The 24,240-nt window shown below is 65.3% G+C and overlaps 2 protein-coding genes across 6 annotated transcripts in view; both read left to right on the forward strand.

Moving 5' to 3' along the window:
- Nucleotides 1–11,929, forward strand: part of UBA1 (ubiquitin like modifier activating enzyme 1) — a 17,616-nt gene extending 5,687 nt beyond the window's left edge. For 2 of the 4 annotated variants that reach the window (XM_078849976.1, XM_078849974.1), the window contains exons 2-26: nt 1,477–1,593; nt 2,003–2,061; nt 2,290–2,458; nt 2,656–2,790; nt 3,730–3,836; nt 4,093–4,183; nt 4,334–4,466; nt 4,637–4,734; nt 5,262–5,408; nt 5,565–5,741; nt 6,114–6,221; nt 6,446–6,526; nt 6,883–7,038; nt 7,156–7,321; nt 7,536–7,732; nt 7,992–8,056; nt 8,155–8,350; nt 8,434–8,508; nt 8,774–8,963; nt 9,190–9,278; nt 9,520–9,612; nt 9,709–9,900; nt 10,119–10,220; nt 10,968–11,068; nt 11,324–11,929. In XM_078849976.1, the coding sequence (XP_078706102.1) occupies nt 1,477–1,593; nt 2,003–2,061; nt 2,290–2,458; nt 2,656–2,790; nt 3,730–3,836; nt 4,093–4,183; nt 4,334–4,466; nt 4,637–4,734; nt 5,262–5,408; nt 5,565–5,741; nt 6,114–6,221; nt 6,446–6,526; nt 6,883–7,038; nt 7,156–7,321; nt 7,536–7,732; nt 7,992–8,056; nt 8,155–8,350; nt 8,434–8,508; nt 8,774–8,963; nt 9,190–9,278; nt 9,520–9,612; nt 9,709–9,900; nt 10,119–10,220; nt 10,968–11,068; nt 11,324–11,459 (3,180 nt within the window). In that variant the 3' untranslated portion in view covers nt 11,460–11,929. Of the gene's footprint in view, nt 1–1,476; nt 1,594–2,002; nt 2,062–2,289; nt 2,459–2,655; nt 2,791–3,729; nt 3,837–4,092; nt 4,184–4,333; nt 4,467–4,636; nt 4,735–5,261; nt 5,409–5,564; nt 5,742–6,113; nt 6,222–6,445; nt 6,527–6,882; nt 7,039–7,155; nt 7,322–7,535; nt 7,733–7,991; nt 8,057–8,154; nt 8,351–8,433; nt 8,509–8,773; nt 8,964–9,189; nt 9,279–9,519; nt 9,613–9,708; nt 9,901–10,118; nt 10,221–10,520; nt 10,897–10,967; nt 11,069–11,323 lie in introns of those variants that run through there. The other 2 variants (XM_078849975.1, XM_078849973.1) reach the window with 2 other exon arrangements.
- Nucleotides 11,930–14,872: 2,943 nt separating this feature from the next.
- Nucleotides 14,873–23,256, forward strand: LOC140901942 (transforming protein RhoA). Of its 2 annotated transcripts, none has more exons than XM_073321422.2 (5): nt 14,873–14,982; nt 19,911–20,068; nt 21,195–21,315; nt 21,885–22,015; nt 22,330–23,256. In XM_073321422.2, the coding sequence occupies exons 2-5, from the start codon at nt 19,913–19,915 to the stop codon at nt 22,501–22,503; spliced, it is 582 nt and encodes a 193-aa protein (XP_073177523.1). In that variant the 5' UTR covers nt 14,873–14,982; nt 19,911–19,912; the 3' UTR covers nt 22,504–23,256. The 2 variants fall into 2 exon arrangements, with proteins under 2 accessions (XP_073177523.1, XP_073177522.1); XM_073321421.2 differs by lacking the exon at nt 14,873–14,982 and adding an exon at nt 15,300–15,406.
- The last annotated feature ends 984 nt before the right edge of the window (nt 23,257–24,240 follow it).

Raw genomic sequence — 24,240 nt, forward strand, 5'->3', positions numbered from 1 at the left:
ACGCGCTATCTCAGAGTAGTGGGGGGAGGGGAGGATGAGGTTTTTAGTGGATATATTTGGGGGAGATTATTTTCAGGAGGCTCTGAAATGCGGCTGTCTCTGGGGTGGGGCGAGGCAGCCCATGTGCTGCTCTGGTGAGCGTGCTCTCCTTTCTGCCTGGGAATGGTGCATCGGTAGAAGCGAAGGTGTGAATTTAAACCCTGGGGGGTGTTCATGCCACTTGGGAAGGGGTTTCAGTTTTAAACTGGAAAAAGCCGGGGTTATCCCAGGATAAAGGTGTCCCCCGCCAGGGCTTACGCCGGTCTGACTAGACGGGTGGTACAGGACTGAACAGTTGGGGTGGCTGCTGCGTCCTCATCCGTGGGGCTTGTGGGATCTCTGTGTCGTTCTGTCCCGGGCACTGGGGCGGTGGGTGGTGGTTTGAGTCCGCCTGGAATTTCCGTGTTTCTGCGCCCGGGGCTGGCTCTGCCGCAGGGCTCGGACGTTTAAAGTCGGCCGCCTGGTGATGACTTTCAAAGAACTCTGGTCTTCAGCGTTGTGTGAAATCAGCAGGGGAGGTGCCTGGGAGTTGCAGAGAAGCCTCCTGTGGGAGCATGTCGGGGTTAGCTCAGCCTTTGGCAGCAACTGGGGTGGGGGTAGGTTAATTACCAGAGGATCAGTCATTAGCAGAGCCGTTCCCCAGCCAGCGATCTGAGAGATTTGGGGGACAATCAGCTGAACGAGAGCACCCGGAAGCCCCGGGCGAGCTGCCCCGTGCAGTGTTGTGTGGCTCTTCCATCACTGCCCTGCCACCTAGGTGGCTGCATCTCAGGGCCGGGGGTGCATCCCCTGAAGTGAGATCGTTCAGTCCGGTGGATAAACCAGTCTTTCACTAACTGGCAGTGTCACCGTTGGCTGGCTTGCAAGGGAGAGTGGGCTGGCGCAGGAGCGGGGTTAAGCTTGACGTAAGGCTGCTGAAGCTGGTACGGTGCTGGGGGAAGCCCCTTCGAGGAGCCTCGGGGTGGCGTCTTTTGCTAGCAGAGGGGAAGCACCACTTGAATCCTGACCCTTCTGATCCCCTTGCAGCTGTCTCTGCCCACGCGGGCGGTGCCGGGCCGCTGGGCACTGCGAGGCATGGCGTAGGAAGAGCGTGTGTTGCAATGCTTTGGCTGGGACGCTGGGGTTCTCTCTGCAGCTGTGGGAGGGGTGTGGGCCCCCTCAGACCCTGGGGAAGTGGAGCAATCTGGGGTTTCCCTTCTCCCCCTTGGGGGCGCTGAGTTCTCAGTGCACCCGGGGCAGGGCTGAGCAGTACCCAGGCCCTGCCTGCCTGGGAGACTGACCCCTGCCCAGCCCCCTCCCAGCAGCCCCCGCCCTGTGTTTGGCTCTGCTCAGGAATCCAGTAGCTGCGTGGTTCCCCCGGTGTCCCCAGGGTTGGGTGTTGGGGGGATGTGGGCTTTGCTCTGACCCCCTGTTCTGCCCCGTACCCGCCCCCCCCAGATGTCCAGCTCGCCGTTGTCCAAGAAGCGCCGCGTGTCTGGATCTGAGCCGAAGACGGGTTCAAACTGCTCCTCTGGCAACTCCGTACAGAGTGACCCGCGCTCAGCGCCCGCCAACGTGAGTCTGCGGGGCACCCAGCCCCGTCCCCCCAAGCGAGAGCCCTCGCAGCCATGGCTGTTGGGTTCCTAAGGTGCTGCTAACCCTGCAGTCGCTGGCTGCCCAGCAGGACTCGGGGGGGGTGGAGTCCTGCCAGTCTGGGACCAGAACTAATGCCGGCCTGCCCTGCCCCCAGGGGACGTCTGCACGTTGTGGGGGGCCCCCACACACACCCACCCTCCTGCAATTACCACCTCCTCCTTTAGATCAGACCTCCCAAGGTATCTCCCCCACCCCTGGATCAGACTGAGGGCCCTCTCTCCAATTCTGGCCTACCCTGGCAGCGAGCGCCGGGGGGAGGGGCATGACCCGGCCACAGCGGGCTCCCCCTGCGCAGGGCCCTGCTGACCTCTGATCCCTCTGCTCACAGGGCATGGCTAAGAATGGCAGCGACGCCGACATTGACGAGGGCCTGTACTCCAGGCAGCTGTAAGTACCAGCGGGGGGCACACCCAGGGGCCCCAGCAGGAACCTGTGGGCCCGTCAAAACCGCCCCAGAACAAAGGCTGTTTCCCTGTCTGGGAAACTGAGGCCGAGGGGCGCGGTGGTGGGTCACACGTGGGGAATGGGCCCAGGGCCCCTGGCTCCTGGAGCTGTGGGCACAGGCTGGCTGGGGCACCCTGCACTACGCCCGCCCTGACTGCGGCCTCCCCACAGGTACGTGCTGGGCCACGAGGCCATGAAGCGGCTACAGAATGCCAGCGTCCTGGTGTCGGGGCTGCGGGGGCTGGGCGTGGAGATTGCCAAGAACATCACCCTGGGCGGTGTCAAGTCGGTCACCCTGCACGACCCCGAGCCCGCCCAGTGGGCAGACCTGGCCTCCCAGGTAGGTGCCCGGCCTGGGAATGCCCCCCGCGCCCAGCTGGCCTGTCGGTGTGGCTGGGCCCTTCCTCCCCTCCCCGGCCTGCCTCTCGGGGCATTTGTGTGTCTCCTGGTCTCCTTCCCCTCCTCTCTGCCTGTCCTGTCCCGCCCCGCCCCACCTCTCTCCGGGATCTCCCCTCACCTCCCACCCTTGCCCTCTAGTTCTACCTGCGGGAGGAGGATTTGGGGAAGAACCGGGCCGAGGTCTCCCAGCCACGCCTGGCCGAGCTCAACTCTTACGTGCCCATCAGCATCCACACAGGGGCCCTCACCGAGGACTTCCTGAGCCTGTTCCAGGTACCCGCAAGCGTGGAGGGAGCCCGGATGCCTGGGTTCTCTCCCTGGCACTGGAAGTGGAGTGGGGTCTGGTGGTTAGAACAGGGGGAAGAGGGGGGGACTGGGAATCAGGACTCCTGGGTTCCACCCCCAGCTATGCTCGACTCCCATTGCCATGTCTCAGGTGGGTTGGAGACCCCAGAGCTCTGGGGTGGCCTGCGGGGCGCTCTGCATCAGTTCCTGCCTGCAGGGGGAGGAGGGGTTAGGGTAGGGCCGGGGGCCACAGACCGGTGCTGGCAGGGCTGAGGGAGGCACAGGCTGGAGGATGGGGGGCTACTGGCTGGGGGGCCAGGGGGATGGGGATGCAAGCGAGGGGGCTCTGGGTGGGAGGTGCACACAGGCTGGATGGGATGGGGGGATGCAGGAGAGGCGCAGGCTGGTTAGGGACACCAGCTGGGGGTTGTCTGGGTGGAGCAGAGGTGCTGGTTAGTGCTGTGGAGGGAGTCTGGGTACAGGCCAGCGCACTGGGGAGTGGAGTCTGGGGGGTGCAGGCTGGCACTTGTGGGGCATGGGGTGCATGGGCCAGTGCTGATGGGCTCCGTGTGCTAGGTGGGTTAGGGGCTGGCCCTGGGAGCGCGGGCCGGCGCAGACGGGCTTTGTGCTAGGTGGGGGGCTCTGGGGGCTGGCCCTGGGGGTGCGGGCCGGCACCGATGGGCTCCGTCTGTGGGGTGGCCAGGCGGGTGTGGGGCTCCTTAGGCAGGGGGCTGGCTCTGGGGCGCAGGCTGCCACTGACGGGGTCTGGGTGGGGTGGGCAGAGTGGACCGGGTGGGGGGCTCTGGTGGCGGGAGGCTGGCCCCAGGGGTGCAGGCCAGGGCAGATGAGCTCTGTGTGCTGGGGGCGCGGGCCAAGTGGGGGACTCCGGGGGTGCGGGCCGGCACTGATGGGCTCCGTGTGCGGCAGGTCGTGGTTCTCACCAACTCGCCTCTGGAGGAGCAGCTGCGGGTCGGGGAGGTCTGCCACAGCAAGGGCATCAAGATGGTGGTGGCTGACACCAGGGGGCTGTTCGGGTGAGTGCTGGGCTGGGGGCCCCCTCCTTAGCCACCGCCTCCTCTCCTCTTGCTGGGTGGGGGGGCAGCAGCCTGTCTCCCCTCGCCGGCACCGGAGGGTTGAGGGGGTGGAACCGGAGCCTGGGCTGGGACGGTGTGCCGGCTGTCATCAGGGAGATGGGGGCGGGGAGATCGGAGGGGGGGGGGGCTGGAGACTGGGGGGGATTGGGGATCTCGGGGAGGGGGGGCTGCCCCACACTCACCCCTCTCCCCACAGCCAGCTTTTCTGTGACTTCGGGGACGAGATGGTCGTGACAGACACCAATGGGGAGCAGCCGCTCAGCGCCATGATCTCCATGATCACCAAGGTAACACCGGCCCGGACGCCTGGGTTCTCCCCCCGGCTCTGGGAGGGGAGTGGGGTCCAGTGGTTAGAGCCGGGGGGGTGGGGGCTGGGGGCCAGGACGCCTGGGTTCTGTTCCTGGCGCTACTGGGCTCACCCCTCTCCGTGTTGGCAGGGCTGCCCGGGGGAGGTGACCTGCCTGGACGAGGCTCGGCACGGCTTTGAGAGCGGGGACTTTGTCTCCTTCACTGAGGTGGACGGCATGGAAGAGCTCAACCACTGCCCCCCAATGGAGATCAAAGTGCTGGGTGAGATGCTGGGCACCCCCAGGGAGTGGGGCGGAGGGGCTGGGCAGGGGGCGCTCTCCCCTGGCAGTTGGGACTGGGTGCTGGGGGGTGCCATGCCGAGGGGAGTTCAGCGGGGGGCACTCTCCCTGCCCCGTGCACCCCACGTCGCTGACCCCCGCTCTCCCCCGCAGGGCCCTACACCTTCAGCATCGGCGACACCAGCAGCTTCTCCGAGTACGTGCGGGGGGGCATCGTCTCCCAGGTCAAGATGCCCAAGAAGATCAGCTTTGTGAGTGGGGCCTGAACCACATTTCTGGGCCGGGCGGGGCAGCTGGGCAGGCCCCAGGCTCTGGCTCTCCCCCCACCTCAACTCCCTGGCTGGGGAGCCCAAGGGTGGGGACGGCTGCTCTTCCAGCTCCTTCCTAACTTGCTGCCTCCAGCCTGGGGCCAAGGGGCAGCTCAGCAGTGGGGACAGTGTCTGCCTGGCGGGGAATCACAGGGTCCTTTCTGACCTGGGGGTTTAGGCACCTCCCCTTGCCCCGCAGAGGCAAACCATAGTCACTTGAATTCTGTGGAACAGGAGATCCCTACTTTCTGGGTGCCGCCAAGCTTGCCTGCCATCAGTAGGGTTCAGAGTGAACGGCATTCGTCATCACATGGGTCTGTGCGCGCTCAGGCTGTTGGTCCGTGAGCCGGGCCCGGGACCCCTGGTTCCTTCCCCTGCCAGGCAGAGCGTGCGTTGGGGGTCAGGTTGGAGGGGGTGAGAGGATGGGGGATTGTGCCGGCTGCCCCTCAACCCCACCTTGCTTCTTGCAGAAGCCCCTGAGCGTGGCGCTGGCCGAGCCCGACTTCGTGGTGACCGACTTCGGGAAGTTCGACCGCCCGGCCCAACTGCACCTGGCCTTCCAGGCCCTGCACGACTTCCAGCGGCAGCACCAGCGTCTGCCCCGGCCCCGCAGCGAGGTAGGGCCTGGCCCACTGTGGGCTAGGGACGGGCTGATGGGCCAGGGTGTGTGTCTGTGTCACCGCCCCTCCCTCGTGTCCCGTTCCCACCCCCCGCGGCGCTGTGTGACCTGCCGCCCCGCTCCGTGGGGCGCTGCTGACCCCTCTCCCTGGCAGGCGGACGCGGCCGAGGTGCTGGTGCTGACCCAGGCGGTGAACGAACGGGCCCCCCTGGCACTGAAGCAGGAGAAGCTGAGTGAGGAGCTGATCAAGGAGCTGGCGTACCAGGCTGCCGGGGACCTGGCGCCCGTCAACGCCTTCATCGGGGGGCTGGCTGCCCAGGAGGTCATGAAGGTAGCACCAGGACGCCTGGGTCCCGTTCCCGGAGCGGGGTGGGGAATGGGGTCTGGTGGGGGTGGGGCTCACGGACTGGGAGCCAGGACTCCGGGGGTCTGTCCCCGGCTCTGGGAGGGGAGCGGGGTCTGGTGGGGGTGGGGCTCACGGACTGGGAGCCAGGACTCCGGGGGTCTGTCCCCGGCTCTGGGAGGGGAGCGGGAGCGGGGCTGGAAAGCTCTGAGGCTCCCGAGTTGGGGGCTGGGCCCCGCTGTTGAACGCTGCTGGGGGCCTGTGTCCTCTGGGGTACGGGGAGCCCTGTCCGGGGGGCCGTGGTGCGTGGGCGTGGCTGGCCAGCGTGGCCCCGTCCTGACGCCCCCCCCTCGGCCCCAGGCCTGCTCCGGGAAGTTCATGCCCATCACACAGTGGCTCTACTTCGACGCGCTGGAGTGTCTGCCCCAGGACAGCAAGGAGGTGCTGAGCGAGGAGCAGTGCCGCCCGGTGAGTGACCGCCGGAGGCGGGGCTGCGATCGCGGGGGGGCTGCGGGGTGGGATTGGGGGGCACTGGCAGAGCTGGGGAGGCGGGGAGCCCGGCGCCGGGGTAGCAGCGGGGTGGGATTGGGGGGGGCGGCGGGGAGCCCGGCGCTGGGGTAGCAGTGGGGTGGGATTGGGGGGGGCGGCGGGGAGCCCGGCGCCGGGGTAACTTTCCCTCCCCCTCTCCCCAGAGGAACAGCCGCTACGATGGGCAGATCGCCGTGTTCGGGGCTGACCTGCAGGCCAAGCTGGGGCAGCAGAAGTATTTCCTGGTGAGCGCAGCCGGGTTTCCCCCGGGTCCTGAGGGGTCTCCTGTCACTGCGGGGTCCCGAGCCCCCAGACCTCGGCCCCACAGCAAACCCTGTTGGTTCACGGGGCTCAAAGGGGTGACGCGGCCCCTGGGGGGACGAGCTGGAGCTGCTGGCCAGCCGGAGTCTGATCCCAGCTCCTTCGAGGCAAACGCCCGGGGGGAGAAACCCAGCTGCTGGCTCTGGGGCCGACGCCTGCTGTGGGGGTCCCGTGGCCTGCACTGCAGGGTGCTGAGCTTGGACCCCGGTGCAGCCCGGTCTGGGCGCGTGGAACCTTCCCCCAGCGCTGCCCCCTCAGCCCCGTGTCTCCCCCTCCCCAGGTGGGCGCCGGTGCCATCGGCTGCGAGCTGCTGAAGAACTTTGCCCTGCTGGGGCTGGCGTGTGGGGACGGCGGGGAGGTGACCGTGACCGACATGGACACCATCGAGAAATCCAACCTCAACCGCCAGTTCCTCTTCCGGCCCTGGGACGTCACGGTGCGCTGGGGGGCGATGGGGAGCGGGATCTGCGAGCCGGGGGCGGGGCTGGGAGCCAGGACGCCTGGGTTCCGTTCGTATCTCGGGCTACTAACTCCGGGTCCCTGCTCCCCCCAGAAAATGAAGTCTGACACAGCAGCGGCTGCGGTGCGACAGATGAACCCCAACATCCGCATCACGAGCCACCAGGACCGCGTGGGGCCCGACACTGAGCGGGTCTACGACGACGACTTCTTCGAGGGCCTGGACGGCGTGGCCAACGCGCTGGACAATGTGGATGCCAGTGAGTGACGCGTGGGTGGGGCCGTCCCCCTGCCGCATCTCAGCACCATGCCAGCCATCCTTGTGCAGTGTTATATGTGGCTGTTCCCCAGTTGCCCCGCCCCAGAGGTGGCTGCATCTCAGTGCCGGGCAAGCCATCCTGGCCTCCCATCGCTGTGGTCCTAGGGCCTCCCGCCCCATCATGCTGGTGCTAACGCTATCTGCCTGCCCCCCAGGGATGTACATGGACCGCCGGTGCGTCTATTACCGCAAGCCCCTGCTGGAGTCGGGCACGCTGGGCACCAAGGGCAATGTCCAGGTGGTGATCCCCTTCCTGACGGAGTCGTACAGCTCCAGCCAGGACCCGCCCGAGAAATCCATCCCCATCTGCACCCTCAAGAACTTCCCCAATGCCATTGAGCACACACTGCAGGTGAGCGCCCGGACGCCGGGGTTCCCTCCCCGCGGGGGCTGGGAAGGGAGTTGGGTCTAGTAGGTGAGAGCAGGCGGGGCTGGGAGCCAGGACTCCTGGAGTGGGGTCCAGGGGGTTAGAGCTGGGGAGACTGGGAGCCAGGACTCCTGGGTTCTTTCCTCGGCTCGGGGGCTGGACTCTAATTCATCCGACTTCCCTGGGTGCTGCCCTTTGACCTGGGGGGCTCCCCCCACCCCGGTGACCCTGCTCTGTCCCGCAGTGGGCCCGTGACGAGTTCGAAGGCCTCTTCAAGCAGCCGGCGGAGAGCGTCAACCAGTACATCTCGTGAGTGGCGTGGGGGAGGGGCGCTCCGCCCCTGGGGGCGGGAGGGTCTTGGGGGGGCTGCCCCCTCTGACTGTGTGCGCCGTGTCCCCCCCTCCCAGAGACCCCAAGTTCACGGAGCGCACGCTCAAGCTGCCGGGCACGCAGCCCCTGGAGGTGCTGGAGGCCGTCAACAAGAGCCTGGTGAGCGAGCGGCCCCGGGGCTGGGCTGACTGCGTGGGCTGGGCCTGCCGCCACTGGCATTCCCAGTACAGCAACAACATCCGCCAGCTGCTGCACAACTTCCCGCCCCACCAGGTGAGCGCCCCCCCCGGCCCCCTTCGGAGCCAGCAGCCCCCCGGGCCCCCGCTCTGACCGCACCCCCCTCTGGTGTATTGCAGAAGACCAACTCCGGCACCCTGTTCTGGTCAGGGCCCAAGAGATGCCCCCACCCGCTCACCTTTGACGACAGCAACGTGAGTATGGGGGGCGTCATTAGGGGTCAGGGTTAACGCCTGTCTTCCCTCCCTCTGCCCCCAGCACATTGATTACTAGCTTAGGAGTCAGGGTTAACACCCATCTGTCCCCAACAGCCCCCCACATGGATTACAGGGCGTGTGTGTCATCATTAGGGGTCCGGGTTAATGACCATCTGTCCCCCACACTTCTGTGCATGGATTACAGGGGGGGCTGTTGTCAGTAGGGCTCAGGGTTAACGTCCATCTTCTCTCCCCCCTCCAGCCCCTGCACATGGATTACATTGTGGCAGCGGCGAATCTCTTTGCCCAGACCTACGGCATCACGGGCACGCGGGACGTGGGCGATGTGGCCAAACTGCTGCGCCAGGTGCAGGTGCCCGAGTTCACGCCCAAGTCCGGCGTGCGGATCCACATCTCGGACCAGGAGCTGCAGAACGCCAACGCCTCCGTTGGTATGGGCCCGGGCTGGTGGTGGTGGGGGGGCTGTCCTGGCGTGCCCTGGGGCACTGCGGCCCGGGCTGGGGGGGGATGCGGGCTGTCCCAGCGTGCCCTGGGGCACCGCGACTCGGGGGTGGGGGGTCTGCTGCCATTGAGGGCTGGCCCCTGGCATGGAGCCCGGGGCTCCTGGTGGTCACGGGTGTCGTTGCCAGGCGCTCATAGGCTCTGCTCTGCCCCCAGACGACAGCCGGCTGGAGGAGCTGAAATCCAGCCTGCCCAGCCCCGAGGGCCTGCAGAGCTTCCGCATGTACCCCATCGACTTCGAGAAGGTGAGCCGGCCAGGGCGGGCCCTGGGAGCCAGGATGGGGGGCAGGGGGGTGCAGGCCGGCCCTGGGAGCAGGTGCTGGTCATATGTGGCATTATTCTGCATCTGTTCCCTGGCTGCCACCCAAAGGTGGCTGCATCTCACCACTGCGCGAGCCATCCCCAAGAAGAGTTATATGTGGCTGTTCCCCAGCTGCCCCACCCCAGAGGTGGCTGCATTTCCCTCTGACCCTCTCTCTGGTTCAGGACGACGACACTAATTTCCACATGGATTTCATCGTGGCGGCGTCGAACCTGCGGGCTGAGAACTACGACATCCCGCCTGCCGACCGGCACAAGGTGGGCTGCGGCCTCGGCCGGTTGGGGGGAAGTGGGGGGCTCGCTGCGGCTCTCTCTCCTCCCCCCCCCCATGCTGATGTCTCTGTCCCTCCCCAGAGCAAGCTGATTGCTGGGAAGATCATCCCGGCCATCGCCACAACGACAGCAGCAGTGGTGGGGCTGGTGTGTCTGGAGCTGTACAAAGTGGTGCAGGGCCACAAGCGGCTAGAGTCCTACAAGAATGGCTTCCTTAACCTGGCCCTGCCTTTCTTCGGCTTCTCCGAGCCTATCGCCTGCCCCCGCAACAAGGTGAGGGCCACTTTCCTGGGGGCCCCAGCCCTTATCCCCTGCCCCCTAACAACAAGGTGGGTCCCCCCAATCTGTGCCCCGCCCTGCGCTCACTCGTCTCCTCTCCACCCCCCTCCCCCTGACATACAATGATGAGTGGCTGTGGTAGGGGGTGGTTTGGGCTGGGCTGGGGGTTCCTCCCCCCAGTGTCTCTGACCCATTCTCCCCCCCCCCCCCAGTACTACGACATCGAGTGGACGCTGTGGGACCGGTTCGAGGTGCAGGGGGTGCAGCCCAGCGGGGAGGAGATGACGCTGCGCCAGTTCCTGGCCTACTTCAAGGTGAAACCTGGGTGTGGGGGTGTCAGAGCGAGGGGGGGGGGTGTCTGATTTTCCCCCCTCCCCCACCACGCAGAGTGAGCACCGGCTGGAGATCACTATGGTGGAGGGCGGGAAGCTGATGGAGGAGGGTTTGGAGGGATTGGGGTGTCTGGGCGCTGTCTGACACCCCCCCCGTACCCCCTGCAGAGCACGCACGGCTGGAGATCACCATGTGGGGGGGTTTGGGGGGGCGGGGAGATGACGGAGAGGGTTGGCGGGGGGGCTGGGCGCTGTCTGACACCCCCCCCGTACCCCCTGCAGAGCGAGCACCGGCTGGAGATCACCATGCTGGGGGGTTTGGGGGGGCGGGGAGATGACGGAGAGGGTTGGCGGGGGGGCTGGGCGCTGTCTGACCCCCCCCGTCCCCCCTGCAGAGCGAGCACCGGCTGGAGATCACCATGCTGGGGGGTTTGGGGGGGCGGGGAGATGACGGAGAGGGTTGGCGGGGGGGCTGAGCGCTGTCTGACCCCCCCCGTCCCCCCTGCAGAGCGAGCACCGGCTGGAGATCACCATGCGGGGGGGGGCTGATGAAGGCGGGTTTGGGGGGATCGGGAGGGGCTGGGCACTGTCTGACACCCTCCCGTCCCCCCTGCAGAGCGAGCACCGGCTGGAGATCACCATGCTGGGGGGTTTGGGGGGGCGGGGAGATGACGGAGAGGGTTGGCGGGGGGGCTGGGCGCTGTCTGACCCCCCCCGTCCCCCCTGCAGAGCGAGCACCGGCTGGAGATCACCATGCTGTCGCAGGGCGTCTCCATGCTCTACTCCTTCTTCATGCCGCCCGCCAAGCTGCGTGAGCGCCACGACCAGCCGTACGTACCTGGGGGAGCCCTCGGGGGGGGCGGGGCGGGTGTCCTCCTTCCTCTGGGGCAATTGGGGGCCAGGTTTACCTGGTTTGGAGGCTCTCCTCTGTGTCTCAGGGTCTGGGGGGATCGGGGTGGGGGATTCCCCGCTTCAGGGGCTATCCTGGTCCTGGGGGTCTGCCCGTTGGCTGCAGGTCTGGGGGAGGGTTCCCCCCTCTGGGGGGGGTTCCCACCGGCTCCGCCCTGACCATGCCCCGCCCCCAGGATGACGGAGATTGTGACCAAGGTGTCGAAGAAGAAGATCGGGCGGCACGTCAAGGCCCTGGTCTTCGAGCTCTGCTGCAACGACGACAGCGACTGCGACATCGAGGTGCCCTACGTCCGCTACACCATCCGCTAGGGGTGGGGCCTCCCCATGCCCCGCCCCCCGGTTCGCTGGGCGGGGCCTCCCCACGCCCCGCCCCCCATGGTTAAAGTGATGCAAAACATGGACTAAGGGGGCACCCCCCCAGGAATTGGTCTGAGGTTCAGGGCTGGGTGGGGGAGTCCTGTCCCCCTTCCCTGCTGGGAATCCCCCCATGGTCCCGTTCATGTTCTTGAGGCGCTTTAACCCCATCCCCTTACCGTTAGTCGTGTTGTCTTGACTCCGCCCCCTCCCCCGCACACACTCACTTGCTCACTGACGGGGGACGGGGCGTCTCCTGCCCTGCCTGTATGGGGGCGGGGGGGGGTGTCTGCAGGGGAACCCACCCCCTGCTGCTGGAGCTGGTGCCCGTCTGCTGCTTGTCTGGCTGGAGGCAGCGCGGGGGTGGGAGTTAGTGCAGAACTGGTGAGAGGAATTACTGAATAAATAGACGTTTGCAAAACCTGCCGGCGCCCCCATGTCTGGTCATTTGGGGGGGTGGGGGGGGAACCTGCCCCATGGCATTCCATGGCTGCCCCCTTGGAAGGGGAGGCCAGGTCCTGGGTACTGCATGGGGGGGCTTAGGAGCCCAGGGGAGGGGACAAGGGGAGGGCACTCCCAGCCTCCCCCCTACAAAGGCAGCCCAGATCACAGCTCTGTTCCCAGCACAGGCACCAGTCTGACCGGGGGGGGGGGGGGGGAGTGTGCAGCCACTTTCCCTGGGTGGTTTGTCTCTAGGGGGCTGCTCATTCCCTCTGCAGCCCAGCCTGTGCCCCCTCAGCCCTCCCCATGTCCTGCTTGGGGGCACCTACGGCCCCCGCTCCCTGCCCTGCTACTAGGGGAGGATGGGGGCCCGAGCTCAGAGCTTCTGTCTCCTACCCCTCCACTGTGCCCTTTGCTGCTGCAAGGAGTCAAGTGGCAATGAGTTCCCCAGCTCCCAAGGCCTGTGTAGTGAGAAGAGCTGTGCTGGGGGAGCCCTGGCCTTTGGCTAACAGCCCCCCGCCCTGTGTGGCTGTGCCATTCCCCTGGAATCTATTCATGGGGGTGGATTGTACCCCAGCTCTGGATTGCACCGGGCACAGATCTATGCAAAAACCTGGGTGGGGCCATGCCTCAGTTTCCTCCCCCCCCCCCCCCCCGTGGGCAGCCAGTAAATGCCTAGCAGGGAGTTCCAGCCAGGCTGTCTCGCCCCCTTGGGGCTAGAGTGTCCCTCACCCCAAACATCACTGCCGGGGTCCCGCTCACTCCAGGTCTGCCCCGTAATAAACGAGCTGCAGCTGCTAATGAGGAAATGCAAGCGTTGGGTGCAGGGCCAAACCGGCGCCCCCACGGTCCGGGCTTGTTCCTAGCCCCGGCGGGCCCTCGTGCCCTTCGGGGCTGGGGAGCTCCTGCGTATGCGAGAACTGGATTTTACCCCCGTGCTTGGCAAAGGGCGCTGAGGGGGAAAGGCCCTCGCGTGTCCCTGCGGCAGCCGGGGGCGGCGCTCGCCCGCGGGGGAGGCTGACGGGCGCCCGCCGTGTCGTCCTCGTGGCCGTGCCTGTGACTCGGCAGGGGAGCCCGGCGCTGGAGCGGGCGGGGCGCAGCTGCGGCCTGATGGCGTCGTCCCAGGTGCCCGTCTGCTGGGCGGGGCTGGGATTTCCCCTCGGGCCCGGCTCTCCCAGCGGGGGGTGGGGGGTTACCCAAGGGGGTGGTGCTCCTGGGTGGGAGGGCTCCTGAAGGGGGGTGCTGGGGCCCGTGTTCCTGTAGTGGGGGAGGGGCTCCTGAAGGGGGGGTGGTGGGGGGAGGGGCTCCTGAAGGGGGGGTGCTGGGGCCCGTGTTCCTGTAGTGGGGGAGGGGTTGGTGGGGGGAGGGGCTCCTGTAGTGGGGGAGGGGTTGGTGGGGGGAGGGGCTCCTGAAGGGGGGTGCTGGGGCCCGTGTTCCTGTAGTGGGGGAGGGGTTGGTGGGGGGGAGGGGCTCCTGAAGGGGCGGTGGGGGGGCCCGTGTTCCTGTAGTGGGGGAGGGGTTGGTGGGGGGAGGGGCTCCTGAAGGGGGGGTGGGGGGGCCCGTGTTCCTGTAGTGGGGGAGGGGCTCCTGAAGGGGGGTGCTGGGGCCCGTGTTCCTGTAGTGGGGGAGGGGTTGGTGGGGGGAGGGGCTCCTGAAGGGGGGGTGGGGGGGCCCGTGTTCCTGTAGTGGGGGAGGGGCTCCTGAAGGGGGGTGCTGGGGCCCGTGTTCCTGTAGTGGGGGAGGGGTTGGTGGGGGGGAGGGGCTCCTGAAGGGGGGTGCTGGGGCCCGTGTTCCTGTAGTGGGGGAGGGGTTGGTGGGGGGGAGGGGCTCCTGAAGGGGGGTGCTGGGGCCCGTGTTCCTGTAGTGGGGGAGGGGTTGGTGGGGGGAGGGGCTCCTGAAGGGGGGGGGTGGGGGCCGTGTTCCTGTAGTGGGGGAGGGGTTGGTGGGGGGAGGGGCTCCTGAAGGGGGGGGTGCTGGGGCCCGTGTTCCTGTAGTGGGGCAGGGGTTGGTGGGGGGAGGGGCTCCTGAAGGGGGGGTGCTGGGGCCCGTGTTCCTGTAGTGGGGGAGGGGTTGGTGGGGGGTTCCTGGGGTGGGGGAGGGGCTACCCAAGGGGGGGTGCAAGGGGCGTGGTTACTGGGGGGGAGGGGTCTCATTGACGTGGAGCCCGTCGCCGCCGCCGCCGGAGGCAACGTGTTCCACAGCGTTCCATGTGTCCCGATCTGGCGGGAAGCACGGCCATTGGCCCGCTCCACGTGTCAGTCGCGGGCTTGGGCGGGGCTCGGCGGGCGCCGGCCTGTGGGCGGGGTCAGGCGTGGGGGGCGGGGCTGTCATGGCTGGGCCGCTGTCCCTATTGGTTGTTTTGTGCTGTCAGTCAAAGTGATTGGCGCTATTTTGAGCGTCGGGAGCCCCGCTCTGCGGCGGGATTGGCGAGAAAAATGCCTCCCGCCCGCCCGTTGGCCGCTGCGCGGTGAGTCTCAGGCCTTGGGGGGACCGCCAACCCTGCCCTCCGACAGCAATTGGATGGCTTGCTGGCCTAATTCTGTTTCATTGGCCTCTTCGCCTGTCAATCTACCTCTGAGGCGGAGGCTTGTGAATTCATTGCCCCGCCCTCGAATGATGATTGGGTTAACTATAAAATGACACACTCTTATTGGTCCTCTTCACCGTTTGTCAGAGTGTGGGCGGGGCAAACTTCGTTTTTCCCTTCGTGTGGTGCGATTGGGAGGCCGTAGTTGTCAATCAAAAATGCGGGGCTGAAAGCCACCTCCAGCCCCGCCCTCCGCGGGGATTGGCTGGATCTTGGGTGCTCTCCCTTTCCATTGGTTGGGCTCGCTTGTCCATCATGCAACGGGCGGGGCTTCGAGGCGTGTCAGCCCTGCCCACCGCCGGGGATTGGCGATGGCGGGTACTTAAGGCCTCTGCTATTGGTCGGTGTGGGCTGTCCATCGCGCTGGGTGGGTGGGACTATCGTGAGGAGGTGGTTGGAGCGTCCGGGCGGCGGCTCAGCCGGCAGTGGAGGTGGCCGAGAGAGCCCGCAGTGAGTGGAGTCGGTGCGGGTCGGGTTGCGCGGGAACCGCGACGCTCCGTGGCCGGCTGGGCGCGGCGCTGGGGAGCGGGGCGGCGGTTGAGGAGGGTGGGGGTCGTTCTGCGCATGCGCCGCTCGCGGGCGGCTTGGGGGGTTGGTTTGTCTGTGTGTATGTGTGTGGGGGGAGGGTCACGCGCCCCGGGGCCGCTTGGCTTGCGGGAGGAAGCGGTAGCTGATTGGCTGGGAGCTGTGGGAGGGGGCGTGGCCCTGGAGGGGTCGGCGCGCGGCGCCGGGCGCGGGGGGGAATAGAACTCTGGGTGCGGTCTGGAAGTTTCTCTGCGCATGCGCGGCCGACTGGGCGGTGGGGAGAGGGAGCGCGAGCCGCCTCCCTTCCGGGCCGGGGGGGCGGGTCCATGTGGCAGAGGCTGCGGCGGGGGTGAGCTCGGCGTGGGGGAGGGGCTGCTGCGCCCCGGGGCGGGCGCTGGGCCGGGGGGGGGTGTTGGTGGCGGGGGGGTCTATATGGGAGGGGCGCGGGGGCTGGTGGGGGGGGGGCTCGGGCGCCGGGGGGGTGTCTCTATGGGGGGGGTCAAGCCTTTGGCTGGGGCAGAGGTGGGGAGGGAGGATGTTTGGCCCTGTACACTGGGGCCGGGGGGGTGTCTCTATGGGGGGGGTCAAGCCTTTGCCTGGGGCAGAGGTGGGGAGGGAGGATGTTTGGCCCTGTACACTGGGGCCGGGGGGTGTCTCTATGGGGGGGGGGGGTCAAGCCTTTGCCTGGGGCAGAGGTGGGGAGGGAGGATGTTTGGCCCTGTACACTGGGGCCGGGGGGGTGTCTCTATGGGGGGGGGGGGTCAAGCCTTTGCCTGGGGCAGAGGTGGGGAGGGAGGATGTTTGGCCCTGTACACTGGGGCCGGGGGGTGTCTCTATGGGGGGGGGGTCAAGCCTTTGGCTGGGGCAGAGGTGGGGAGGGAGGATGTTTGGCCCTGTACACTGGGGCCGGGGGGTGTCTCTATGGGGGGGGGGTCAAGCCTTTGGCTGGGGCAGAGGTGGGGAGGGAGGATGTTTGGCCCTGTACACTGGGGCCGGGGGGTGTCTCTATGGGGGGGGGGGGGTCAAGCCTTTGCCTGGGGCAGAGGTGGGGAGGGAGGATGTTTGGCCCTGTACACTGGGGCCGGGGGGTGTCTCTATGGGGGGGGGTCAAGCCTTTGCCTGGGGCAGAGGTGGGGAGGGAGGATGTTTGGCCCTGTACACTGGGGCCGGGGGGTGTCTCTATGGGGGGGGGGTCAAGCCTTTGCCTGGGGCAGAGGTGGGGAGGGAGGATGTTTGGCCCTGTACACTGGGGCCGGGGGGTGTCTCTATGGGGGGGGGGGGTCAAGCCTTTGCCTGGGGCAGAGGTGGGGAGGGAGGATGTTTGGCCCTGTACACTGGGGCCGGGGGGGTGTCTCTATGGGGGGAGGGGTCAAGCCTTTGCCTGGGGCAGAGGTGGGGAGGGAGGATGTTTGGCCCTGTACACTGGGGCCGGGGGGGTGTCTCTATGGGGGGGGTCAAGCCTTTGGCTGGGGCAGAGGTGGGGAGGGAGGATGTTTGGCCCTGTACACTGGGGCCGGGGGGTGTCTCTATGGGGGGGGGGGGGTCAAGCCTTTGCCTGGGGCAGAGGTGGGGAGGGAGGATGTTTGGCCCTGTACACTGGGGCCGGGGGGTGTCTCTATGGGGGGGGGTCAAGCCTTTGGCTGGGGCAGAGGTGGGGAGGGAGGATGTTTGGCCCTGTACACTGGGGCCGGGGGGGTGTCTCTATGGGGGGGGTCAAGCCTTTGGCTGGGGCAGAGGTGGGGAGGGAGGATGTTTGGCCCTGTACACTGGGGCCGGGGGGTGTCTCTATGGGGGGGGTCAAGCCTTTGCCTGGGGCAGAGGTGGGGAGGGAGGATGTTTGGCCTGTACTGGTGAGGCCAAGGGGGTGGGGGGTGGGTGTTTGCTTTGTTGGGGGCAGGCGAGCTGGCCTGTTTCCCCTGGGTCTCCAGTCCAGGTGTGGGGAGAATCTTGGCTGGCCTGGTGGCTGGGGCACCCCAGTTCTGGAGTTTGGGGGGCAGGTGCTGGCTTCTGGGTTGTGGGGAGGATCCCAGTCATGTGATCGTCCTCCCTGGTGCCTGGGGTGGGGCAGCCGTGGACACCCTGTACCCAAACCGCCCCCCTACAGCTGCTGTTTGAGGCGCCTCTAGGCAGCTGGCCTGAGGGAAGGCTTCCATGGGGTAGGCAGGCCCATCCTTGGTGAATCTGAGGGGAGGTCCCGACTTCATCTGGCTGTCCGTTCACACCTAGGCTCTCTCCTTTAGCCCCTGCAGCCTCACGCTCCTGGCCCTCCACTTCCTGGTGTGCACAAAGAGACAGCTCCTGTGCCAAGGAGAGAGGTGGGAGGTGTTCCCTGGTGACCTGGGAGAGCCCCCTTCTGGTTATACACCTGTTCTTGTAGCCCTTTGTTGATTGCCCCTCCAGGCTGGGTGCTGAACCCCCATGGCTGACCCATGAGTTTACCAAACCTCAGGACCATCGGCCTTGAGAAACTTGCGTGTTCTGTCAGACTTCTGTGCGGAGCCAGCCTGTGCTCAGCTCTGTTCTCTGGGCTGGCTCAGATCTGCTGACACATGCGCCCCCCTCACCCCCCGCCCTCCCGCCAGGTTCACTGCTCTCCTGGCAGGAGCAAACTCTGCAGGTGTTGAGTCTGCTGTTTGGCTGCTCTAGCCAGGTTTGGGGGTGAATTGGCCTCTGAGATTATCTGTGCTGTGGTGGTCTTGCATTTGTGCCCTGGACTCTGGTGTACTGCTGGGTGATCTGAGACTAGGAGTAGATAGGGGTTGGGGTAGGAGCCTAGGACCTGAGTCTAATCCCAGCTCTGCTGCTAACTTCTTTGTGCCCTTCTGTGCCTCAGTTTCCATCCCTGTACAATGAGATGAGTGTGCTCAGATATGGTGAGGATTTAAACCCTGTTGGTCTTGATGCTTCTAGCTCCTTCTGCCCTGTAAAAATTGCCCTGTCTCCTCCCCACTGAGGCCTAGAAACCTGAATCTCTTTAGTTTGGGATTTACCAGCTGCTGACAGGATTTGCTCCCTGCTAGCTCAGTTTAATGCACGTAGCAAGGGTCCCCTGGCAGCCCATGGTGGTACTCCTGTTCAGACCTTCCCCTGTGGCAGAGGGTTTACGTTTTGCCCTTTGAATGTAGGCAACAGGTTTGAAGCAGACAGAAGGAACCACCTCACCCAGCACAGTCACCCTGGGTGGGGGACTTGCTGCCAGGGGCTGTTGTGAACACTGGGTTCAAAAGAGAATGAGAAGTTCCTGGAGGGTAGGAGTCAGGGACGCAGTCCCATGCTCCGGGTGTCCCTAATTCTCTGACTGCCAGACGCTGGGGCTGGCTACTGGGATAGGTCACTCGATAACTGCCCTGTTCTGTTCATTCCCTCTGAAGCTCGGGCACTGTCAGAGACAGGACACTGGGTTTGCTGGACCGTTGGTATAGTATGGCTGTTCTCATGTTCCTGCTTCCTGATCCTTAAGTCCTGAAAGCCCCCCTTTCCCTGCCCCCCCCACCCTCGGAGCAGTCAGTGTCAGCGGGGCAGGTTGGTTAATTCCATGGCTGCTGGAAATTGCTGGTCTAACTTTTTCCAAGTGCGGGTGGGTGATCCTGGGAATGCCATTCACGCGCCACATGTGGGTGTAACTTGCCTGCCTCTGAAACTTCCTGTTGCAGCCCAGTGGCCAAAGTGGTGAATCACCCGGCTGCTGGGCCCCTCCCCTCTTAAAAACACACAAAGCCAGGGTTTGGCGTGAGACAGCCTGGCCTTAGGAAGCCAGCCACCCCGCTTAGCAAAGCTGCTAGGACCTCGGCCCCAGCAAAGCTAGCTTGGACCTCAATCCCTACCGCCAGGACTCTGCAAGTGGAGAGTGGAATATAGCTTCATTGGAGTGCCGGGTCCCATCTGTGGTGGCAGTCTGACTGCTTCGGGGAGGGTTAACCCCAGCCGCTCCAGGGTGAGCGGGACAGCAATCAGCAAATTGCTGTCGGAACAGTGTCATTAAATAGTCACAGCAGTACCTAGCGCTATTCAGCAGCAGATCTCAAAGGGCTTTGCCAGGGAGTCTCCCATATCTATAGATGGGGAAATTGAGGCACAGAGTCAGTGACTTGCATGTGGTCACCCTGTGGCAGGCAGGAATAGACCCTGGGTCTCTGGAGTTCTATCCCCGACCTCCCCTTCTGTGTCTCACGGCTGCACTGCGTAGGCCCCAGCAGGTCAGGGTGGGAGGGGGGCATTGTTCTGCCACAGGCCCCAGCCCAGAGAGCTGACATCTTAATCAAAGGGTAGGAGAGTAACTGGAGAAACTGAGTCACCAGGGCAAGGCTCCTCAGCTGCCTAAAATAGGGCTAGGTGCCAGCTTCCTTTGGGTTCTGGTGGCTGGCTCAGGGGTCACACGGAGCATGGCAGAGGCAGGGGTCGAACCCAGACCTCTGTGCAGCCTGAGGCTGGGAATTCATACAGGCCAGCTTTGCTCTGTGAGCTAGGGGAGCAGGCCTTGCTTTTTCAGTCATCCCTGCAGAGCCTGTAGTCTAGTCTGGCCCATGCCCTGGGTTTCCAGGGAGGGGCAGGGGAGAGGCTTGACTGAGGCAGGGAAGTCTAGGGTATAAGTGGGGGGCTCTGGGCTTGTCTACATCACTCAGTTCCCTTCCCCGATCACTTTCTCTAGCATTTCCCCTGGGCTAGCTCACATGCCCCATAGAGCACCCCACATGGCACCGGCTTCCTTGTTCCAGCTGTCAGAGCCTGGGGGGACATCCAGGCCTTGTGCCTGCCTAGCAGATTCCCCTCCATGGAGTCTGCCTCCAGCAGGCTGGGGTCTAGCTTGCCGCAGTGGCACCCCTGTAACGGGAGTCCCCTCTCCCCTGGGCCAGAGATGGCTGCCATACGGAAGAAACTGGTTATCGTGGGAGATGGCGCCTGTGGCAAGACCTGCCTCCTCATAGTCTTCAGCAAGGATCAGTTCCCAGAGGTCTACGTCCCCACAGTCTTCGAGAACTACGTGGCTGACATCGAGGTGGACAGCAAACAGGTACCATGCCACCACACTGGCTGGGGCGGGCTGTTGCTCTCCTCCCTGTGGAGGGAGGCAAGGGTTTGGGGTCTGTCCTGAGGAGGGTGGGAGGGAGACTGGCTTTGGACCAGCCGCGGATGAGGAGGCAATGGCACCCTGCACCCTCCGGAGTTAACAGGAAGTGGCTGTGCTGGGGGAGAACTGTCTAGCTTTGATGTGCCCGCCTGCAAGTGCCGCGCTGCAGTTAACTTCCCCAGGGTTGTTAACTCTGAATATCCACCGCCCCTTCCCTGCGCTGCTCACTGACACCGATGGGCCAGGGGATGAACCGCAGCAGGGAGTGTCTTCCTTCTGGGGGGTCTGAACAAACTGACAATGCTGAGGTGGTGCACAGGGGCCTTAGTCTCTGGGCAGGCCACTTGTTGCCATCCCTGGGAGCTTTGCTGCGGGTAGGGAGACACTATCTTTACCATGCCCCCAGCTGTTACTGGAGCCTGGCTGTCAGGGCTGGGACAGATGCGGTGCTTATGAAGCAGTGGGGGAGGCAGGCTGTGGACACACACAGTAGCTAGAGTAGAGAAGTGGCCTTTGAAATCCATGTGTATCTCATGGGCAGGCTAGTGATTGGTCCCCAAAGAACCTGGACTACACAGGCCTTGAGGGTGCGTGGAGTGTCTGACCTGGGGGGAGGCCCAGGGTGAGTACTCCGCCCCTGGCAGGGTCCCCAGGTGGGAGATGCCCAGGCAGCCCTGCATCTGAGCTGTGGGAAAATCTGGTCTCTGGCTCACTTCTGTTCTGAACAAACAGTACTTTGCTGGAGGGAGCTGGCTGGGGCCCAGTAGCGTTCTCAATGCCCTGAGAGAACAGGCCGGCAGGTGCTGAACTGCTGACTGTGGATTGCCAGCGTCTGCAGCCCAGGCCCTGTCTGGAGCTCCTGCCCTCCATGGTGATGGCTGGAGGCCTGAGACAAAACTGGGTGCCCGGGAGTGGTGAGGAACAGTCAGCTCAGGAACCCTGACCGGGTCTGGCCACCCCAAGCCAGTGACTTCCTAGTGGGAACTGGAACCCGGGATGGCCTGTGTCCATCTGCCCCAGCAGCAGCGCCTGGGAGGGCAGCTACCCATTGCCCCCTTGTCTCATGCAGGTGGAGCTTGCGCTGTGGGACACAGCTGGCCAGGAGGACTACGACCGCCTGAGACCCCTGTCCTACCCTGACACGGACGTCATCCTCATGTGCTTCTCCATCGACAGCCCTGACAGCTTGGGTGAGTGCTGGGCAGCCGGGTGCCCCCTGGGCCAGAGGGCGCTGGGGAGATCCAGCCGGGTCCCTGTGGCCGCAGCCAGAGCCAGGATCTCAATACTGGGCAGAGGGTGCCCAGGTGAACTGTGGCTCAGGCCCCTGTAGTGGCCAGGTCACACAGCAGCTTGAGTTTGCTACAGGCCCTGAGCTGGCACATCTGGCCAAGAGGCTCATGGTACTGGCTCCTGCTCTAACCACTAGCCCCCATGCCCTTCCCAGTGCATGGGACAGAATCAGGAGTCCTGGCTCTCAGCCCACCTGCTCTAACCACTAGCCCCCACGCCCTTCCCAGTGCATGGGACAGAATCGGGAGTCCTGGCTCTCAGCCCACCTGCTCTAACCACTAGCCCCATGCCCTTCCCAGTGCATGGGACAGAATCGGGAGTCCTGGCTCTCAGCCCACCTGCTCTAACCACTAGCCCCCATGCCCTTCCCAGTGCCAGGGTAGAGCCCAAGGGTCCATGCTGCCAGCCCAGGCCTGGGGGAGCTGGGCATGATCTGGGTGCCCTGATGCTGATCCTTCCCCCTGTGCAGAAAACATCCCGGAGAAGTGGACCCCGGAGGTGAAGCATTTCTGTCCCAACGTGCCCATCATCCTGGTGGGCAACAAGAAGGACCTGCGCAATGACGAGCACACGCGCCGGGAGCTGGCCAAGATGAAGCAGGTAAGCCCCTGTCCTGAAGGAGAGCGCCTCCCCCCAGGGAGAGTGCCCCCTGCTGTCTGTCCTGGCACCCTGGGGTTGCCCCCACCCTGAAGGAAAGTGCCTCCTTCTGAGATTGATCGCTCCTCCCTGATTAACCCTTTAGATCCCAGGACAGTGCTGCTGCTTGGGCTGGCTATACTGGGCTCTCAGCCCTGCTCTTACCTGCCAGACCCCACTCCAGCAGGGGATGGAACCCAGGAGTCCTGGCTCCCAGACCCCACTGCCCCCAGGATTGGGGAGACCCTTGGCGCTGACCACTTTTGCTGCCCCTGCAGGAGCCGGTGAAGCCGGAGGAGGGCCGGGACATGGCCAACCGGATCAGCGCCTTTGGGTACCTCGAGTGCTCGGCCAAGACAAAGGACGGGGTGCGCGAGGTCTTTGAGATGGCCACACGGGCTGCCCTGCAGGCCAAGCGTGGGCGCAAGAAGACCTCCTGCCAGCTGCTGTAACTCCCCCTGCTCCCACCAGGCCCTCCCTCTGACCCCTCCCACTTGGGGGGGGCGGGGGCTCAGGGCCCCTCATCACAGCCCCATGGCTCCTTGGGCAGAGCTGCCCATCTCCTCTGGCTGCTGGAGCCTCCCACAGCTGTTTGGGGGGGGGGGGTTTGTGGCACAGCCCCCTCAATCCCACCCCTGGGGGGGCCCCCAGCCTCTCTCCTGGAATGGTTTGGGAGGGGGGGCTACCCCATGGCAGCTCCACTGCCTCCTGGCAGCTCTGCCCCAGCTCTTCCAGTCCCCCACTCAATTGGAGCCCGAAATCACAGGGCTGCCCTGCCCCTTGTGACCCGCAGCCCCTTGCTGGGGGGCTCAGTGCTGCAGGTGTCAGCCCTCTACTGTGCCTCCCATTGGCCATGGGAGGGCTGGATCACAGCATGGTGCCCCTTGCTGGGCTCTGCCCCCAGGGTGGGGGAGTGGGCGCTGCCCCCTGCTGTACAGATTTCTTCCTCCTATTTATCTCTTGCCAAGCGGGGGGGCCCCCCAGAGAACTCTATATTTTTATGCAGAGGTGCTGCGGGCCGCTTTGCCCGTGGAGGGCACCTGGCTCCCCCACCCCCCTCGGGTCCCGGGCCCTCCGCACTAGCAAGTGCCACAGGGGGGGTGCTGCGGGCACCCGTCCGCTCTGTACTCCCGGGGATGTTGGTTATTTTCAACTGTACTTGAAAGACAGACAGCTCTGTAATAAATTTGTAGCAATGTTTAGTATGGGGGGCTCTGTCTGTTTGTGGGGGGGTTCCCCTCACCTCATAGTTCTGTGCCAGCCCTGGGCTCCCCACCTCTGCCCCCTTGTGCTCTGCTGGGGTCACACCAGCCTGAATCAGTTCTATCCCCTGCCATCAGCTGGAGGGGGGCAACGCTCAAGTCACCTCAACTGTCTGCCAGTTCCCAAACACAGCTTGGCTGGGGCTGAAATGTACCCAGCTCTGGGGGGGGCCTGGGCCACAGCTACACACAACTGCAGGGGCATGTGGGCAGTACCCGCCTGTCCCTCTCAGGCTGCAAGGGCTGGGCCCCTTACTGATGAGCAATTAACACTGGGGTGGGGCCTCTGTGGGGTTGGTGCAGCTGTGTCACTCTCATTCACCCTCCCCCCATCCCTGCCTGGAGCATGGGTGGGGGGGCCCTTGGGAGGGCTCTGTGGGGGGTTGGCATGGCTGTGTCACTCTCACCCTCCCCCCCATCCCTGCCAGGGGCAGGCCTGGAGCACAGGGGGCTGTGAAGTCATGACCTACACCCTAGGGCTCACCCCCAGCTTTTGAAAACAAGTGAGGGAAAAGCTGTGGGGACTGCCTGAGGGGGGGCTTTGCCCTCTGCACCCCCAGACAGGGCTGGGGGTGACTCCCTCCAACTCTGGAACACTGTCCCAGGGAGCAAATCCTGGAGGGAGGGTGGCCCCTGGGGGTGTGGTGAGGGACTGCCCCCCACCCCCCAAGGTGCTAAATGGGGGGTTGTGCCAATCACCACCCTCCTGCACCCAGCCTGACCCCCAAGCTCTGGGCATAGGGGGAAGGGGCAGACAACCCCTAGGAGTCCTCTGCTTGCTCCAACACAGCAGCCTAGCCCCCAAATGCCCACTCACCTCCCTGAGTCCTGGCTTCCAGCCCCCCATCCTCCTCCTCCCTAGAGTGGGGGGGGGGAACCCAGGAGTCCTGGTGCCCAGATTCCAGCAGGAGTGGGGAACAGGGGCTC

Source organism: Lepidochelys kempii, chromosome 23 (genome assembly GCF_965140285.1).
Source record: "Lepidochelys kempii isolate rLepKem1 chromosome 23, rLepKem1.hap1, whole genome shotgun sequence".
Taxonomy (NCBI): Eukaryota; Metazoa; Chordata; order Testudines; family Cheloniidae; genus Lepidochelys; species Lepidochelys kempii.

Excerpts from the sequence above, each read along its gene's own strand:
- LOC140901942 (XM_073321421.2), top strand. The coding sequence starts at position 15,313 with ATGCGCGGCCGACTGGGCGGTGGGGAGAGGGAGCGCGAGCCGCCTCCC. Across the intron at positions 15,407-19,910 it reads TGGCAGAGGCTGCGGCGGGG|AGATGGCTGCCATACGGAAG; the intron begins GTGAGCTCGGCG and ends CCCCTGGGCCAG. Across the intron at positions 22,016-22,329 it reads AGCTGGCCAAGATGAAGCAG|GAGCCGGTGAAGCCGGAGGA; the intron begins GTAAGCCCCTGT and ends CTGCCCCTGCAG.